Here is an 18856-nt window from a genome sequence, read left to right on the forward strand (position 1 = left end):
TCGCTGTTGTCTCGCTATAGGCATAGTGTCAGAAAATTTTAAATTTTTATACTTATTAAGGATATTATAATACAATTACCATAAAAATTTGAAATCGATTGGCCGCATCTCGACCAACTCGAGATAAACTTAATTAAAGCTCGGATAATTAACATGGAGAGCATAGGAGAGTATGTGTTTTTAACAAGTTTTTAAATTCTAAAAAAAAGACTAACATTCAGATATTTTTAAAAACTAACTGAAGATTGATCCATCTGTTCTGAGTTGAACAGAAACAATAGGTGGTTGAAAAGAGACATCTATATTAACACAGCATTGATACATAGTATTTACTACGAGAAATAGTTTTTTGTATACTAGAGTTAAAAATAACACATTATTTGATTATTAACATAGTCCAAAACATTTTTACAATATTATATGGACACAAACACCTTATAAGTAAATCAACTTTGCCGAAACCCGTAGAAAGTAGCTTATTGAGACTCGTTTTATTTCTGAGAATGGATCCGTTAGATTCGCGGCAAGTGTCTGAGCTACTTGAAAGATTGTATATGCAGTTTTTTTTAATACAAAAACTTACTTTGAACACAACCATTCAAAAATTATTTAACATTTTTTAAATTACTAAACTTTGAATACAATCAGTCATTTCATTAAATTTTTTTTACTTAAACGTTTTGACACAGAATAATATTTAAAATCTGTTAAATGTTTTGAAGCGCATTTACTAATTTGTATTGGTGGTTTACTCTGTTGGACCGTGAGCTTATAATGAAGTAAAAATTCTGTGATTATTTTACATGCAGATTGATTAAATTAAATTGACTTTCATGATAATAATAATTTAACGAACGTCATTTTAATGGAAAACGAGTATTTAATTTTTCATGTTTTTGACGATAGCTTTTGTCTGAAAAGAAAGTCATCTACTTTTGAATAAGTAAAAAGAATATGTAGAAAATGTAGTATTTTTTTAAGCGCATGTCGTTTTTCATATCTTTTAATATTTGCAAAATTTCTGCTATCTAAAAATTCCTTTTCGAAATGATTAATTCGAAGCACTTCATTATGGGCTCACGATCTTTGTGTATTTATTGTTAGTAATACCTAATACAAATGAAATGAATTGTTTAGTGAAGTGACATTTAAATTTGTGAAAATATTGTGTACAAAAGTTAAAATTGTAATAATAATTAAACTAACAGAAAACATTCAGCCGTAATGTTGCTTCCTCGACACCACCATGTACATGGGTGTTCTCTGCACGACACGTAAGGGACTTATCATTGTCAGAGCGTGTGGGCATTAACGTTAACGTCGAAGTGCTGACGTTCCCATCCGCTGAATTCTGTAAACACATCAAAACCACATTCATTAGTCAGCATCATACAATATAGTCTATATGTATACTTACTTCATTCATTCTATTATTATTTGTTATACCGGATGTTTTATTTGAAAATTTTCAATTTGTCTGTAGCATTACCTTTTTTTAGTGAATATACCCTAAATACTTTTTTGGAAGTACAAAAAGGCACAAAAAGAATAAAATTTCACTCTAAAATTTTAGTAGAAGAAGAATTTAAAGCAGCTTCTTGTTAAGAATAATTACCTGGGAGTAGGTATATATAAAGTATAATTTTGAAAAAAATTCTGTAATAGAAATCTTTGAAAGTAGTCCTTTTTGAATGGAAAAATTGTGAAGAAAAAGATCCCCAGAACGATTTTTGCTAGAGTTAAAACTAATTCTTAACGAAGCAAATCTTTGTGAATCATAATTTAATTTTTTATAATATCTTGGTTAACATTAGTTACTTTTAAATTATGCTAAAGAGAGAATTTGCGTAGTTTAAGTTTACAGATGCACCTGTGAGAATTAAAAAAAATTTTTTCCGTCCACGCGGAGAGTGTCGAACTTCGTACCGCTGTGCTAAAAGAAGTTGCCGCAGTTGAATGAAAGCTTCTTGAATAATTACATTAAAATTTATTTATTTTGAATATGTTTGATTTGAGTGTTTTCAGGGGAGTTTATTGTCATAATAAATTTGCATGAAAATGTATTTCAATTGGAAAATTTTCAAACAAACTCCCGGTATAAATGAACAATACTGAACTATATTAAAAATACACTACCATCAAAAAGTTAATAAATTGTTACGCAAAAGTAACGGTCCTAAATTTATTGAACGTAGGAAAGGAAAGGATTTGGTTCTTTTTCGACCAAATAAGTTGAGAATTGTAAATTTCATAGAAAATAACAAACATTAAGAAAATTCGCAATTTTTTTTAATTTTGAAATTTGTAGACAAATTTTTTATAGTTAGAAATACACAGACTTGGATTAATTTAAACTCTTCGACCAAATATGACGACCTGCAATGATCTTTCTCAATACATCTAAGATGCTTTTAATGCACAAACAATGCTTTTACGCTTCGCAATTTTCCCATTTTATTATTAAATCTATACATTATATCCAAGAAAAGAGCCGATGATCAACTAATGGTTAATTAGAGTTTCAACAAGCGAAGATAAGCTTATCAGCATGAAAAAAGCATTGAAATAAACAATCCTATTTGTAGCTGCACTATTCAGCACAAGAGCTGGTACTTTTATTGGATGTTCAAAGAATATTTAAAAAAAACCGAAAAAAAATGTGACAAGGTAGCACACGATTGTTTACTGAGCGAAAAAAAAGAGTTTTGATTCTAAAAAGTAGAAGTGTAGTTAAAATAATATCGAAATGAATCTCTCAAAGATTGTTCTAGAATCTGATTACTATCTAGATTTAAGTTTTGATTGTGTTTTTGAAAGCGTTTATAAGTCTTTATAGTTTTTGAACCGAACTATATTCATCTTGAATGTTATTCGACAATCATTCAATTCTATATTCAACCATCCATGTTATTGTTCTAAAAACGTTTGTATGTTTATTTATTTCAAAAACGACGTTTTAACATCGATTTGTTTGATTTATATCACATTTGTGAATTATAGGTACAAATGAATATCGATTTAAAATGTTTGTTTTTAAGACACGAAAAATCGATTATATAAACTCTATATACCTACTGGGTGTTCAGATAATTAAAGACAGAAAAACACCTCTACATCGAAGTTTTTCATGTATATGAACCTTCTTTGCGCGTATACTTTGGTCGAAATGATCATGCTGTGTTTTGTAAAAAGGCTGCGATGTATTTCAATTTACTGACTTTTTATGTTAATTTTTTCGAATCCAAAAATGAATTTTTTACCTGTTGGCTATGGTTGCTTAATTGTTTACCATCCATCCACCAAGAAATTTGCGCTGGTGGTCGTGATCCAACACTTTGACATGGTATTTCATAACTTCTATCCGCTGAAAATGGTTGATTGCTGCTTAAAATTTCAACGCTGATTGGTTTAACTGCAAATAAATTATTAAAATATAAACAAAAACTTATTATAAGTATAAAATTCTTCATTTTAGATTAATGAATATAGAGAATTGGATCAACTCATAAATGGAATTGTGAGCAGTTTATATTATACTTATAATTTAATTAATTTGGCAATTTCCAAAGATAACAGCTGAGAAAGGTTATGTACAGATTATTAAATTTATCAGCAATATACATTTATTAGGTCAACTTTACGATTTGGACTATCAAAATAATTGAGACTAGCTCGTCTCGTACGAAATTTCGCAGTGCGTACCGTGGATAAAAACAGGCTAAGTAATATAAAAGTGGTAATTTACTTTCTTTTTATTTATAGGCGATTTTATTTCAGATATGATATACAAATTGCCTGTTTTTTCATAAGTGTTTTCCATTTTTAGATCAATTTTTCGTCGTTAATCAGCACGATAAACTTAAAAATGAGGTCTAAATCATGGAATTTGATAAAGAAAAAAATAGGCTAGCGCAGATATTACAATTTTTGAGATATTTCAAACATTCAAACTATACATTTTATAGGATCCAATTCCTTTAAAATGTAAAGTTTTAAATGTCTTAAAATATCAAGATATTTCAAATGATTGATAAATTTTTGGATAATAAATCAACAAAAAAAAAAAAAAAATAAAACTTTTAAAAAACTTATATTTCTATGTGTATAAAAATCTACAAATAACAGTTTTATCAATTCTTTTTCGTTCATTTAGTTTCCTCTAAATTTTTAAATCGTTTCGTAAATAAATAATATAACTGTAATGATGGCGTAACACTTAATAAAAATAATAATGCTGTAAAAAATGAGGACAAATCTACTATAGGTAAAGATAGTAATACTAAATTTAGTTGAGTTTAGTTTAAAGATTACACTAGAGATTTATTCTTCTTTCTTACATAAGTCTTTATACGAGTATCGTCAATGGCAGATTTGAATTTGGTCAATCTTGATAAGGTCTAGCTCTAATAAAGAGGGTTACAAAATCAAGTGAAATTTTTGAGTTTTTGTCATTTCTCATTGAGTTTTTTAAATATCTCAAGAAAGGCAAGTTTTTTGCCAATGGTTTGCAGATAATTTCGGAGTGCAAGGAAGAAATATGAGTCAACATAAATTAAGGATGTGATCTGTCAGTTTTTAACAGTTCAATGTACTGTTTATTACAGGTGTAATACTCATCGATGTAGTAATTATAGTATATATTCATGGTAATATCATACAAAATATAAGTAATTAATACCATACAATATGTCAACAAGTCTGACAAGCCTATAGAAATAATAACATTATATATAACCTCTTTTGACAAGCCACATATTATGACGTTACGTCCGTTTTAAAATTTAAATTTCCGTTTTAGAAATTTGAATTTCTCTCACTGAATTTGTAATTTTAAGCTTCATTAAAATCGGTAGAAGTATTATTACTATTAAGTAGAAATATTTGGAAATATAAAATTGGAAGCAAACATATGGAATTTCAAGCAGGTAAATAAGATCGTTTAAAAATTTGGTGGATTTACCAATCTGAATAACCGACATCTACTCCGAAGCTTAGGTACATTACTACTTGAATTTTACATGATATTTCTTCACCAAATCTTATATCATATTTCAACCATTATTTTGATTTGGTAGCTTAACATAATAATATGTGGCCATCAATATAGATAATATGATATGTTAGTACCCAGATGGTGGCAGGAGCTTTCTTATGTGGTTGGTAAGTTGAGGTAATACGACGAGTTACTTATTTCATATAAAAAAAGAATGAAAATCATTTTCTTTTTATAGCTTGATTTTTGGTAGAAAGACGATGGTATTTATTTATCATCGATATATATATATTTTTTATTTTTACCTTGCCATATTGAATAATTCATATTTTTATTATTGTAAAAGATGAACAGAGATGTTTAGATTGTAAAGAGATAAGAAAAGCTTTAGTAATTTATTGTTTCGTAAAATCATGAAAATATCCATGGAATTTTGTTGACATGCTCGTCTATCTCTTTAGCTATCAAATTCAAATTATCAAAGGTATAGATTGATCTGGTCAAATTAAATAAAAAAATATGATTGTATGTATAATAATACAGATTTAGAAAAGTAAGCTAATACATTTGTATATAATATTTTATTTAACGTCTACATTTGTTTTTGCACAGGTTTCGTAAGGTTTTTCGTTACTAACGGCTTTAGGCCATCTTTTATTGATTTGGCGCTTGTGTGTGGCGGGCGCAATATTAGAAGTTAAGCTAAGTATATCTTCCTTTATTTTTTTTCCGAACATTCACAACACATTACATAACAACTATTAATATGGATGTAAATTTTAATAATAATATTTAATAATAACTTAAATTTTTTTACTTTTGAAAACTAATTTGTAGCGCCAAAGTTGTTTGTAACTGAAAATATGTGATCGTCATATTCTTGAATGATCTGTACCTATCTCTCTATTGATTTTATTATGAAAAACGAAAAAGAAAAGATAACGTACTTACGTAACTTTATTAAATATGTAATATAAAAATATTACATAAAGTATATTAATAAAATACCTAGTCTATGATTTATGTATAATACGTATAAGTTATCTTTATTTAAGGGGGTATTCTAGTCTAGAATATTGAAAAAATAATTTTTTGTATGTGCATATTATAATGCTTATATGTTTAAAAATTATATCCTCCAAAGGAATTTCCAAAATTTCATTACTTACGGAGTATTTATGAAGTATAATGAACTATAACGCTTTTTTCTTGAAATATCTTTCTTCAACACGGGTTTTTTCTTCAAAATATTACTTGATTTATTAAAAAATACCTCGGCTAGTAGCCGAGCTTGTTAAGGCGTCTTAAATTACTGTGGCTACTAGCTGGGAGGTTGTGAGTTCGAGTCCATGCAGTGGCAGTGTGAACAAAAAAATTAATTGGATGAACTGACCGACTCCACCCACATCATAAATTTAATTTGTGAATTTATTAATTAATTGATGTACTCTACTGAGCGAATCAATACATAGAATCAATATTACAAACGTCTTACAAAAAGAAACAATAACAAAAATATTATATATCACATTATATGGTATTTCCAAAACAACACTAAAAAAATGAAAAGGTATAACCAAAATAATCAGAAAAAAAAAAAAGATTAATTAATAAATAAATAAAATAAAAATATTCTAACATAGGAAATTAATGTAATACAGAAAAACTATGAATGACATATCTACAACACTACAAATAACAGGTACCAAAATATTAAAAGCATTAGATAATTAATTTAAATATTTTTCAATTTTGTTCAAAATGGAACGTAAGTAATTGGCTACATCATGTATAGTCTTTTTGTCTGTAGTATTAAGCATGTCCTCAGCAGTGACTATATTTTGATGGATCACAACATTTCGCTCTTTACCACTCGTACCCCGAAATTTAATTGTATATTCTAATTTAGTTAAAGAAATAAATAAAGATTAAAAATATTGATATGGATGGCCTCTGTTATAGACATGGTCTGAGAAACGGAGGTTAAACCTCATTATTACTATATTAAAAAAATTTGATAAAAGAAAATAATTAGTTTTTTATTTCAACAACCGCCATTTTGCGATTTATTTTTCTTTGAGGTAGGGTCTATATAATGACATCCTTACTTAGTTAGAATTTTATTTATTTTTTGTTTAGGTGACTAGAAATATTGGAATCGTGTCAACCGGGACGCACCATTTTTTTTACTTCCCACTTTATCAGGCTGTAGCTTGAATTTTGAAAATTTTTTGTTTGTTAAAATATCAATAAATATCTGTTATATACTGCAAACTAAAAATATTTGTTAATTTTTTCTTTTTAAATTTTTACAGGTGGCAAAAATCTGTACTTTTAGGCTGGAATACCGCCTCAACATTTTCAGTTCATTTTCTACTAAAGAATACAAAGTAGAAAATTGCATATTAATATCAAATACTATTATCATGAACCTAATAATAACAAATGGATTCCGAAATGTTCGCTAACACAATTTTATCATCAGGATTATATTTTGAGAACAAGCTTTTCTTGGAGCGATGAAAAGACGATTTTTGTTTTTGAATTTACTAGAAGATGCAGTATAAACATTTTGCAAAACGAGATTTAGTGCGGGGGATAACATCCTTTTTTTTAAATGATCAATACATACATACTTTAAACTTAGTGAGTGGCTTGATTTTGGCGACTCTATCAAACCTTCTCTCTACGAATTTTATCGAAACGACGGATTGAAAAGATGTAGCAGGGAATTTGGCGGACACTATGACTACTTGATAATATTAAGCCGGGTAGGATTTTTTTCCTACAAGTAGAACTGATAAACAAAATTCATTAATCAGTTACAAGTGTCTTGACTAGATGTTATTGTTTCGAATAATAGCGGATTATCTTTTTATGAAAATAACTTTACTTGTGAATTTTACTTGAACCCTTTTGAATATACCCCTTTTGAATATGCCGTCTTGTTATTAGTTATCCGCATTTTCTCTGAAAAAAGGTCCATTGAGAAAATTCGTTTAATTTATCTAGTAAAATTATTATCATTATGTACTTTTTAATGAATTTAATATTGCAAATCTATATTAAATTGAAATATACTTTTATCGGTGTGTAATATAGACAAATGAAAAAAAAAAAAAACTGAAAGAATATGATACCATCGTAACGAAAATTCGTGAAACCTTCAGGCAATAAGTCTTTCGTATAACAATCTACACAGCTAGCTATTATACATGTTACCTATACATGAATGGGAGTATTATATACTTATTTGGTATGCGATATAAGTACTGGGAGTTAACTGACTCAAAGGAGTTTCTACCAACATACAATATTGGTGGTAAACCATCGATACAAAGAGTTAAAAAATTTTTTTTGAGAGTAATTTGTTAAAATTTAACTGGTGTTAAAAATTATTCGAGAGGATTCAACTTGATTAACAAATTTTGTCTCTATCATCAATATTTTTTAACGTAAAAGCTTGAGAGTATAGAATCATTGTAATTACATTATAGTTTGATGTTTTATTGGTTTCCTTTCCGTTTTCGAGAAATACAAGTTGATAAAGGTTATACGAACACTTTTATTCTATTTGTTAAATATAAAATAAAATGTAAGCAATTGTAATTAGTCGGAATTAGCCAAATTGACGAGTAATTATTTTCGGTTAGTGTTCAGATAATTCTGTTAATTTATAAAAAGAACATGCTAATGTAATAATAATAAGTTCGTAAAGAATTTCTGGTTATTTGAAAAAATTCCATTCTTAGTTCACTATCTAGAATTATGATTAGAAAGTCGTTTAATTTACTTTCGATCCAAAAGCTTCTTGAGCACTCTGTAATCATGAAACTTCTATAGTCATCATTCTATTGGCATAGTTTTTAGTGGTGGTAAAGTTGTTCTCTTCAACCTTTCTTTTTTACCAAGGTTTCACATGTCTTTTCACCTTTTATATTCTTACTTTTATATTCTATAATATCCACCTGCAACTAAATTTATTTTATCGACGAATTTTATTTACTTAGAGGAATATTTTAATTTGTAATTTTTATTATTCACTCATGAAATGTATGATGCCAGTTTTTTTGGAGCTTACAATTGACTTGTCATTCAGTAGAACAAGGAATATTCATGATATTTTTTTCTCATTTATGTTAGAAAGAGTAGAGAAAAATTACTTTTCGTAAAACTATAAAAACAACCTAGATAAAAACCATCAAAGATTTGTTTGTATCTCTTTCTAGCAAAACAGAGTCAAATGCTATCCCTTATCTCTCTATCTAATTAGTAATTTCAAATATAGCATCCTTATTTCTTGGCCAATTTTAATTTTGATTTCACTTTTTGTTATCTCTGAATGAAAAAAAAAATCATGAATATCCCTATTTTCAACGGATAATTCTAAGTTGTAAATACGAATATCACAAAGGTATAGTATTTTCATACTATTGGATTTTTCAACGAATCCTTACATTTTAAGGTACTCTAAATCGTAGAATATAATTTTTGTCGTTGGGGTCTCTATAGATTTACATATATTAGTGTTACCTAATTGTTCTCAAACCAAAAGATCTAGACCATTGAAATATGTTCCCAAAGTTATGTATCATTTTTTAAAAGAGAATTGTTTTACATCGCTATTATAGTAAAATAATTTTACCTTAATCTTATGGCAAATATTTGTATTAAAGATAAATGTTGTCCAACATGCCTTGCTCGTGATTATTTTTTTCCATTATTTAATTAAAAAACGCTTGACTTTTAGCCATTGAAAAAAAAAATTAAAGTTATTAATTTTCGACATATTATATAAAAATACATAAATAATATTCTAAACCATACGTGCTTTTTACATATTGCAACAAAGTCGCAAGCTTCTACAAAGATATACTTTAGTTATTAATATTATTTTCTAGAATGTATATCTTCGATTATATAAATCTATAATAAAACCATTTAGGGCAAAAAGTTTCTTTCAATGATTTTTATTTAATGACTCTAATTAAATTACACAACAAAATAATAATTTTTATTCCTAATTAAAAGAAAGCAGAAAATTTTGTTGTAATTATTTTATATTATTAATTTTATTATTTTATAAATGAATTTTTTTTTTATTTTGTTAATTTTTTTCTTTGATTAGATGTTATATTAATTATTTGTATTTTTAAACATTCACTTATATTTTCCAAAGATTTTTTAAATATTTTTAATGATTTTAAAAAAAATGATGTGGGTGGCCTTTGTTATAGACATGGTGTGAAAAACAAAGGTTAAGCTCCATCATTATTATAATTGAACTGAGCTTCACTTTTTAAATAACGTTTGGTTTATTCACGTTTTATATTAATTTTTTTAATTCATTTGGGTTGATCTAATTGGCTCTTCTTACAGAATACATTTTAGAGAGCTCAAATATAGTTTTTGAAATCGATTTTTACACCAAATAATTATATAAATTTTATAATTTTTTAGTAATTCCCGCCGCTATTGTGTAAATTAGGTATTCGAATTTTCTAATTTAGTTGTATTGATTAATTTATCTGTTATAATAATTTTAAATTTATTTTACAAACTGATAACATTTTTTTATTTATTTTTCAAGAAAAATAAAAAAAGTTTTTGATTAAAAACAAACAGTTGCTTTATACAAATCTTCACAATTTTATTTTTACACGAGAAATTTCTTTGAAGTTCTTTTTTTATTCACAAATATATTGCTACATTGAAAAAAAAGGTCTATTTTATTATAAACGTTGTTTTCATAAAAGCAAGGACGTTTGTGTAACCTTTCACGATTTATAGATATTATTTATTAATAAAATGAATTTAGTTGGAATCGAATCAACATTCTACATTACTTATGAATGCAAGAAAAACTTAAAGAATATTAATATACTCCGTGTATGTAGTAAATCAGGAATATATTAAGTTTAGTTCCAAGCTTAGAAATATTGATGATTAAAACCTGTCCACCTGTCTGTCCGAAAAAAAGAGATATCGAGCTGCAATTTTAAGTGTTTTTATTTTCGTAAAAAGTTACTTTGAGTTTTCAAGAGCAACAAAGTTCAATTGGATCATATGTTCACCCGAAAGACTCACCTTTTAGACTGTAAGAGATACAAGAAAAGTTTAATTACAAAAAATGTTAGTTATAAAAACTAAAAAAATTTTGATTGTAAACATTATTGTTTTAACTAGTAACTGCGATTTTGCTGGACAGCTCTTGTGAGAAAATAACAATTTTTCTATGACTCGAACGCATATTTCTAGCTCTTATTCAAATCTTTTGTTTGGACGACGCTCGCGTCTTATTTCCTTGTTTACTGAACCAGTTAATTGAAATTCGTTGAAGTATTTGAGGCATCGCATACGCGAGCTTGTTGAATATTAGTTTAAAATTTGGAAATTCTTAATGGAAAACCTTTTATAATCGGCCTAGCAGAAAAGATTTGCGTACAACTATTAGAATAAAAATTCGAATATGAATTTATTTTACTGTAACCGGATATTGATATAGACTTATGTATGTATGGTTACATGACAGGAAATATGAGTTAAAGCTGTAATCGAAACCACACGAGTATAAAAACAACAAGTTATATTTTATTTGTTTATTGTTTAAAAATAGAGACCTTCAGATAAGCTTGAACAAAAACCATACATCAAGTAAATCGAGCACAAAATAATTTCGAGATACCTACTCGCGCTTTTTAACTCACTTGATAAAATAAGTGAAATAAATTGATCGTACTGGTATTTTTAACCTAAACAACTTCAACAGTGCTTCGTAAAATCGTAAATTTCTGTGATGAAATTTCAGTGTTTCATGTATTTTTAAACCCTGAAAGACAATAGCAAATTTCCATTCTTTCTTATTCAAATAAAAATTCTTATCGAAAAAATAAGGTTGGCATACATTATATTTGATTAGACAACAGCGCAAATGGTGCCCCACAAAAATATTGGGCCGTTTGGTGTGACCTCCATCCCCAACATGTCGAAAAAACGGGGATTTGAAAATTTATGAACATCCGGTTCATTTTTACACAATTGTTTAATAAATACAAGTAAAATTAAATGTACATACTGGCCTACATATTTCATGAGCCGTTTTCTCAGACCTACGTCAGTTTAACGACTATATCTTTTATTATGCTAACGCCCCAACTTCCAAAGTTTTCGTAAATAAAAATGTTGTAGATTACACTAAAATGAAGCCACTCACGAAGTTTCGTGAACGAAGTCATACTCCCATCTGTACTGTAGACAATTAGATACGGTATGCTTAAAAAAATAAAGCATTATTATATTTCTTATAAAAATTTTATTGTTGAAACAAATATTATATGCCAAATGGAAAAAAAGGTCTAGTTTTGTGCCTGTAAAATGATCGATTACATAGAACGTCAAAAATTGAAAGTATATTTTTATAAAATCCATCATTTAAAAAATGTATGTCAAAAAACTTGGAACATTTTTTTTTTCCACAAGAAACAATAATATAAAATTTTATATTTCTTCAGGATTGAAGATAATGTCAAGAACCACTTTCATTTTACTCATGTTCTATCGTTATATCGGCGGACTGTTATTTTGGTATTCATAATTTGGGTTTTTATGGACATTTATGAATTAAAAATATTGATAAAAATTTTCATACTTACAATAAATTTCAATGGTAACTGATGCGGATACTGGCTGACTTATATTATTATTCGATGCTTGACAAGTGTATACAGCATGCTGATCTTCTCGTTGTAAATTTCGTACAAGAAGTTCATTTGTTCGTACATTTTTGTATGATGTGGTACGATCTGTTGAATCAATTAAAGTACCATTTCGCCACCATCTTACTGAAGGCTCTGGCCGACCTATTAAAAAAAACAATTACAATCATTAGTATATTCTTTTTAAAAAATAAAAATACAATTATGGCCTGTTACTTTTGTCATATAGATAACTGAACAAATCCACACAGATTTTTATACAAAGTTTTTCGCTATCTATCACATGTGCTTAATTCCGGGACCACTCTAAATTCTTGAAACTTATTAAAGCTAGGTTAATTTTGATCACAAATTTGAAAAATATGACCCAAATTTAGTAGGATTACATACTTGGTTTATCAAAATTGGATAAATTTTGGATGTGATAGAGCAAAATAAAATTTTTTGGATTCTGATGACGTCATAAAGTTCAAAAATTCGATTTTTGTGATAACACCGGCAAATTTGATCCGATCTTATTGGAATTTTTTTTAAAACCCACTAATTTTGGGACATTCTTTTCAGCTGTGATGTCAGTTTTTCCCTAGCTATCATTTATGTGCTTGATTCCGGGACCAGGACTCCACATTCTTGAAACCTATTAGAGCAAGGTTAATTTTGATCACAAATTTGAAAAATATGACCCAAATTTAGTAGGATTACATACTTGGTTTATCAAAATTGGATAAAATTTGGATGTGATAGGGCAAAATAAAATTTTTTGGATTCTGATGACGTCATAAAGTTCAAAAATTCGATTTTTGTGATAACACCGGCAAATTTGATCCGATCTTATTGGAATTTTTTTTAAAACCCACTAATTTTGGGACATTCTTTTCAGCTGTGATGTCAGTTTTTCCCTAGCTATCATTTATGTGCTTGATTCCGGGACCAGGACTCCACATTCTTGAAACCTATTAGAGCAAGGTTAATTTTGATCACAAATTTGAAAAATATGACCCAAATTTAGTAGGATTACATACTTGGTTTATCAAAATTGGATAAAATTTGGATGTGATAGGGCAAAATAAAATTTTTTGGATTCTGATGACGTCATAAAGTTCAAAAATTCGATTTTTGTGATAACACCGGCAAATTTGATCCGATCTTATTGGAATTTTTTTTAAAACCCACTAATTTTGGGACATTCTTTTCAGCTGTGATGTCAGTTTTTCCCTAGCTATCATTTATGTGCTTGATTCCGGGACCAGGACTCCACATTCTTGAAACCTATTAGAGCAAGGTTAATTTTGATCACAAATTTGAAAAATATGACCCAAATTTAGTAGGATTACATACTTGGTTTATCAAAATTGGATAAAATTTGGATGTGATAGGGCAAAATAAAATTTTTTGGATTCTGATGACGTCATAAAGTTCAAAAATTCGATTTTTGTGATAACACCGGCAAATTTGATCCGATCTTATTGGAATTTTTTTTAAAACCCACTAATTTTGGGACATTCTTTTCAGCTGTGATGTCAGTTTTTCCTTAGCTATCATTTATGTGCTTGATTCCGGGACCAGGACTCCACATTCTTGAAACCTATTAGAGCTAGGTTAATTTTGATCACAAATTTGAAAAATATGACCCAAATTTAGTAGGATTACATACTTGGTTTATCAAAATTGGATAAAATTTGGATGTAATAGAGCAAAATTAAATTTTTTGGATTCTGATGACGTCATAAAGTTCAAAAATTCGATTTTTTTGATAACACCGGCAAATTTGATCCGATCTTATTGGAATTTTTTTTGAAATCCACTAATTTTGGGTCATTCTTTTCAGCTGTGATGTCAGTTTTTCCCTAGCTATCATGTATGTGCTTGATTCCGGGACCAGGACTCCACATTCTTGAAACCTATTAGAGCTAGGTTAATTTTGATCACAAATTTGAAAAATATGACCCAAATTTAGTAGGATTACATTACTTGGTTTATCAAAATTGGATAAAATTTGGATGTGATAGAGCAAAATAAAATTTTTTGGATTCTGATGACGTCATAAAGTTCAAAAATTCGATTTTTGTGATAACACCGGCAAATTTGATCCGATCTTATTGGAATTTTTTTTGAAACCCACTAATTTTGGGTCATTCTTTTCAGCTGTGATGTCAGTTTTTCCCTAGCTATCATTTATGTGCTTGATTCCGGGACCAGGACTCCACATTCTTGAAACCTATTAGAGCTAGGTTAATTTTGATCACAAATTTGAAAAATATGACCCAAATTTAGTAGGATTACATACTTGGTTTATCAAAATTGGATAAAATTTGGATGTGATAGAGCAAAATAAAATTTTTTGGATTCTGATGACGTCATAAAGTTCAAAAATTCGATTTTTGTGATAACACCGGCAAATTTGATCCGATCTTATTGGAATTTTTTTTGAAACCCACTAATTTTGGGTCATTATTTTCAGCTGTGATGTCAGTTTTTCCCTAGCTATCATTTATGTGCTTGATTCCGGGACCAGGACTCCACATTCTTGAAACCTATTAGAGCTAGGTTAATTTTGATCACAAATTTGAAAAATATGACCCAAATTTAGTAGGATTACATACTTGGTTTATCAAAATTGGATAAAATTTGGATGTGATAGAGCAAAATAAAATTTTTTGGATTCTGATGACGTCATAAAGTTCAAAAATTCGATTTTTGTGATAACACCGGCAAATTTGATCCGATCTTATTGGAATTTTTTTTAAAACCCACTAATTTTGGTTCATTCTTTTCAGCTGTGATGTCAGTTTTTCCCTAGCTATAATTTATGTGCTTGATTCCGGGACCAGGACTCCACATTCTTGAAACTTATTAGAGCTAGGTAAATTTTGATCACAAATTTGAAAAATATGACCCAAATTTAGTAGGATTACATACATGGTTTATCAAAATTGGATAAAATTTGGATGTGATAGAGCAAAATAAAATTTTTTGGATTCTGATGACGTCATAAAGTAAAAAAATTCGACTTTTTTCATAACGCAACCATATTTGATCCGATCTTATTCTATTCAATACTGTTCTCTATTCTCTGTATTATAATTGATAATTTATGCAGGACTTTTTATCATGAAAAATTTTTTTCATAAAACAAATAATAAAAAAGTTTTGCATTTGGCGCCGAATTAATTGGACATACTGTAGAGATATTTTTCCATGTATCAATGATTTTATTTGATATTTCCCGTGTAGGTATGGGAAAAATTTTGTACTTGAGCCAAATTTTTTTTAAATTCAAATATAGGTTATAAAACAACACCTGTGATTTTATTTTATGTATTTTTCACTTACAACTTATTAAGGATGAATATTAATTAATAATTTACGTGTAATTTAAATATTATTCTATATTATATATTTATTTTAATAAAATTATTATTACGAATCCATTTCTATATCCTATTTGAAATACGTCATTTTTATTATAAAAACTAAAATCGGGATTTGAAAGAAGGCATTTTCTCCTTTCGAATAATGTCATAACGGTTTCCAGAGCTACAATGAATAGAAAAACACAAATTTGTATTTGAACACAAATAACTTTTTTTCTATTAATTGTAGCGTGTACTTTGCAAATTAGTTTCGAACACGAAAAATTAGATTTAGGGTCTCTAAACAACCTCCAATTGAATTACTGAATAAAAAAAATCTAGCGTTATAAACTTTTGGGTAATCCCTTTTTGATTTTCGTAAATACATACTTTATTGTTTAAAAAATGTTAGGAGAGATTTCGGTCATCAATAATAATAATAATAATAATAGGGTTTAACCTCCGTTTTTATGACAAACACTTTATCACAGAGGCCACCCACACCATTATTTGTTAATCTTTATTTATTAAATTACATTCATATTTACAATTATATTTATGATGTGGGTGGAATCGGTTACTTCGTTCTTATCCAAGCGACGACAATGTGATCAATTTTGCACCCCCATTAATTATAAATTGTTCACACTGCCGCTGCCTGGATTCGAACCCGCAACCAAAGTCTAAGTAGTCCTACGGTCGAAGACTAATGTCTTTGACTGTTCGGCCTTTAGGTTCTAAATAATCAATAAGTAAATCGTCATAGTCGTATAAATCATAAACGGTTAGTGATACAAAAAAAAAATATTACAAAAGACAGGAAATTTAATTATCTACAATAAAGACCATTAATTTTTTTGGTCTTAAGTACACGGTTATGGAGATATAGCCCAAAACGGATTTCCTTAAAATGGAGGCACTTCCCCCGCCTAATTTTGTGAGAATTTTGTGCATTTACTTTCAGTACGTTAAAATAACTACTGTAATTTAATGCCGAAAAAATTCTCTGTAGTCTGAAGTATATTAATAATAAAGACTGATTACAATCCTTTTAGGGTTGTATGATGAAAAGAATCTCTCATTCAAAAGTTCTCGTGCATAAACCTTTGTTTTACTTATACATTTGAAAATTAAACCATCCGTACAAACATTCTTCGATTATAATACGTTTTGAATCGTCGATGAAGTTATTGTGGATGTAAAATGAAATTTCTTATTTAATTAAAGCATCTGGTTGTGTATATATACATAATAATATTAATAATATACACAGAAATATAATGTATTATATTACAATTTGTTCATTATTTATAGTATTGAATAACATGCTTATTGTATATATTAACTTTTTAGAATACCGTATTTAAAAGCTCTTTTAAAGGAGCAACGCACAGTGCGGACAAAGGCACAAGCACAAAAATGTGTTGTAAATTTGCAAAAATTTTTTAGATAGGGCTTCTCATCATTAAGCTTGCTACAGGGTAGATCTCTAAGAAATGAAAACTGCTCACAGTAACGTCCTGTATCTTAATTCTCCTCTTTACGTTCAGTCGGAATGTGGTCAAGCACAAAACTATTGTAGACTAGCAGATACCCGCCCGCTTTGCTGGACAATTTCTCCTCCAGACTATCACGTTATAGCCCTCACTTATCCACCCTTTTGATCACAATTTTATGGATTTTAATTCTTTAAGTTTTGCGTATGATACTCGCTGACATTGTAACTTTCTTTAGTTCCTTAATGATTGAACCTATATAAGGTAATTTTGACCCAAAAAGTACAAAAATCGGGTGCATTTGAATAGTTTTTGAGATACGGACTAAAATCGATCCAAATATAGCGATATCTCAGAAACCCTGCTTCCAATCATTAAATTAACCCGATTTTTATACTTTTTGGATCATATAATTTCAAAATTGACCAAGTTTCATACAAACTGCCAACACTCGTAACTTAAGGAACGTGAATTAATTTTTAAAATCGGATTTGTAGTTTTTTAACTTCACACCATTGGACTATTTTCTTTGCGATTACGTTAAAAATAAAGTCTACGCTCATGCTCTAGAAAATATTTAAGCCAAAATTTCCACTAAATTTGCTTTGTTTAATTTAGTTTTGATCCAAAAGTATATTCTTATACGATACCTTTTTTGATTGCATAATTCATACTCTCATTCAACATTTATTAATATTTTGTATACACGTTTACTGACGTTTTATCGTATAACTTTACATAACAAATTTTGTATAACATTATAATAAATAAATAATATAATATATTGTTTTTCATAAAATTCAAGTATTTTCATAAAATACCAGGAACGACACAAATTCCAAAAAAATTAGAATCGATATTTGCTTAAAATCGTTATAATTTCATAGCATTAGGGCCTGTTTTATAATAAACATACATATAAATATTATCATTAACATTCCACCCCAATATTAAAATTTAATTAAATAAAATTATTTGAATAGGTGATATTAAAAGACCAGGTTGTGAAAAATTTTGATCATCTGCAGGATTTCCTGCATTAGTACCAATATTGCTTAACGCCTGGCTGGTAATTGTCGAGCATTACAAAAAACTTGGTTATTAGTCTTCGCCGAAGCCTGGGTAATAGTTTGTTGAAAATCAAAAGCAAATAATATCATGCTGCGGGTTAATAGGAGGTCTATACGATATTTTAACAACAGTATTTAACCGGTTGACTAAGAATTAAAGCGATAGCGTGTAAATATGGTCATTCAAGCCCATAAGGGAATTGACAGATTTCATTTTTGTTCAAAAATG

At 28.2% G+C, this 18856-nt stretch overlaps 1 protein-coding gene across 1 annotated transcript in view; it reads right to left on the reverse strand.

Annotated features, from left to right (window-relative positions):
- Positions 1 to 18856, reverse strand: part of LOC123292520 (nephrin-like) — a 197046-nt gene that overhangs the window by 7891 nt on the left and 170299 nt on the right. Inside the window, exons 5-7 of the mRNA XM_044873233.1 lie at positions 12646 to 12852; positions 3261 to 3412; positions 1207 to 1351 (exon numbers count right to left, since the gene is read on the reverse strand). Of these exons, the coding sequence (XP_044729168.1) occupies positions 1207 to 1351; positions 3261 to 3412; positions 12646 to 12852 (504 nt within the window). The remainder of the gene's footprint in view (positions 1 to 1206; positions 1352 to 3260; positions 3413 to 12645; positions 12853 to 18856) is intronic.

This window comes from Chrysoperla carnea, chromosome 2, assembly GCF_905475395.1.
Source record: "Chrysoperla carnea chromosome 2, inChrCarn1.1, whole genome shotgun sequence".
Lineage (NCBI taxonomy): Eukaryota > Metazoa > Arthropoda > Insecta > Neuroptera > Chrysopidae > Chrysoperla > Chrysoperla carnea.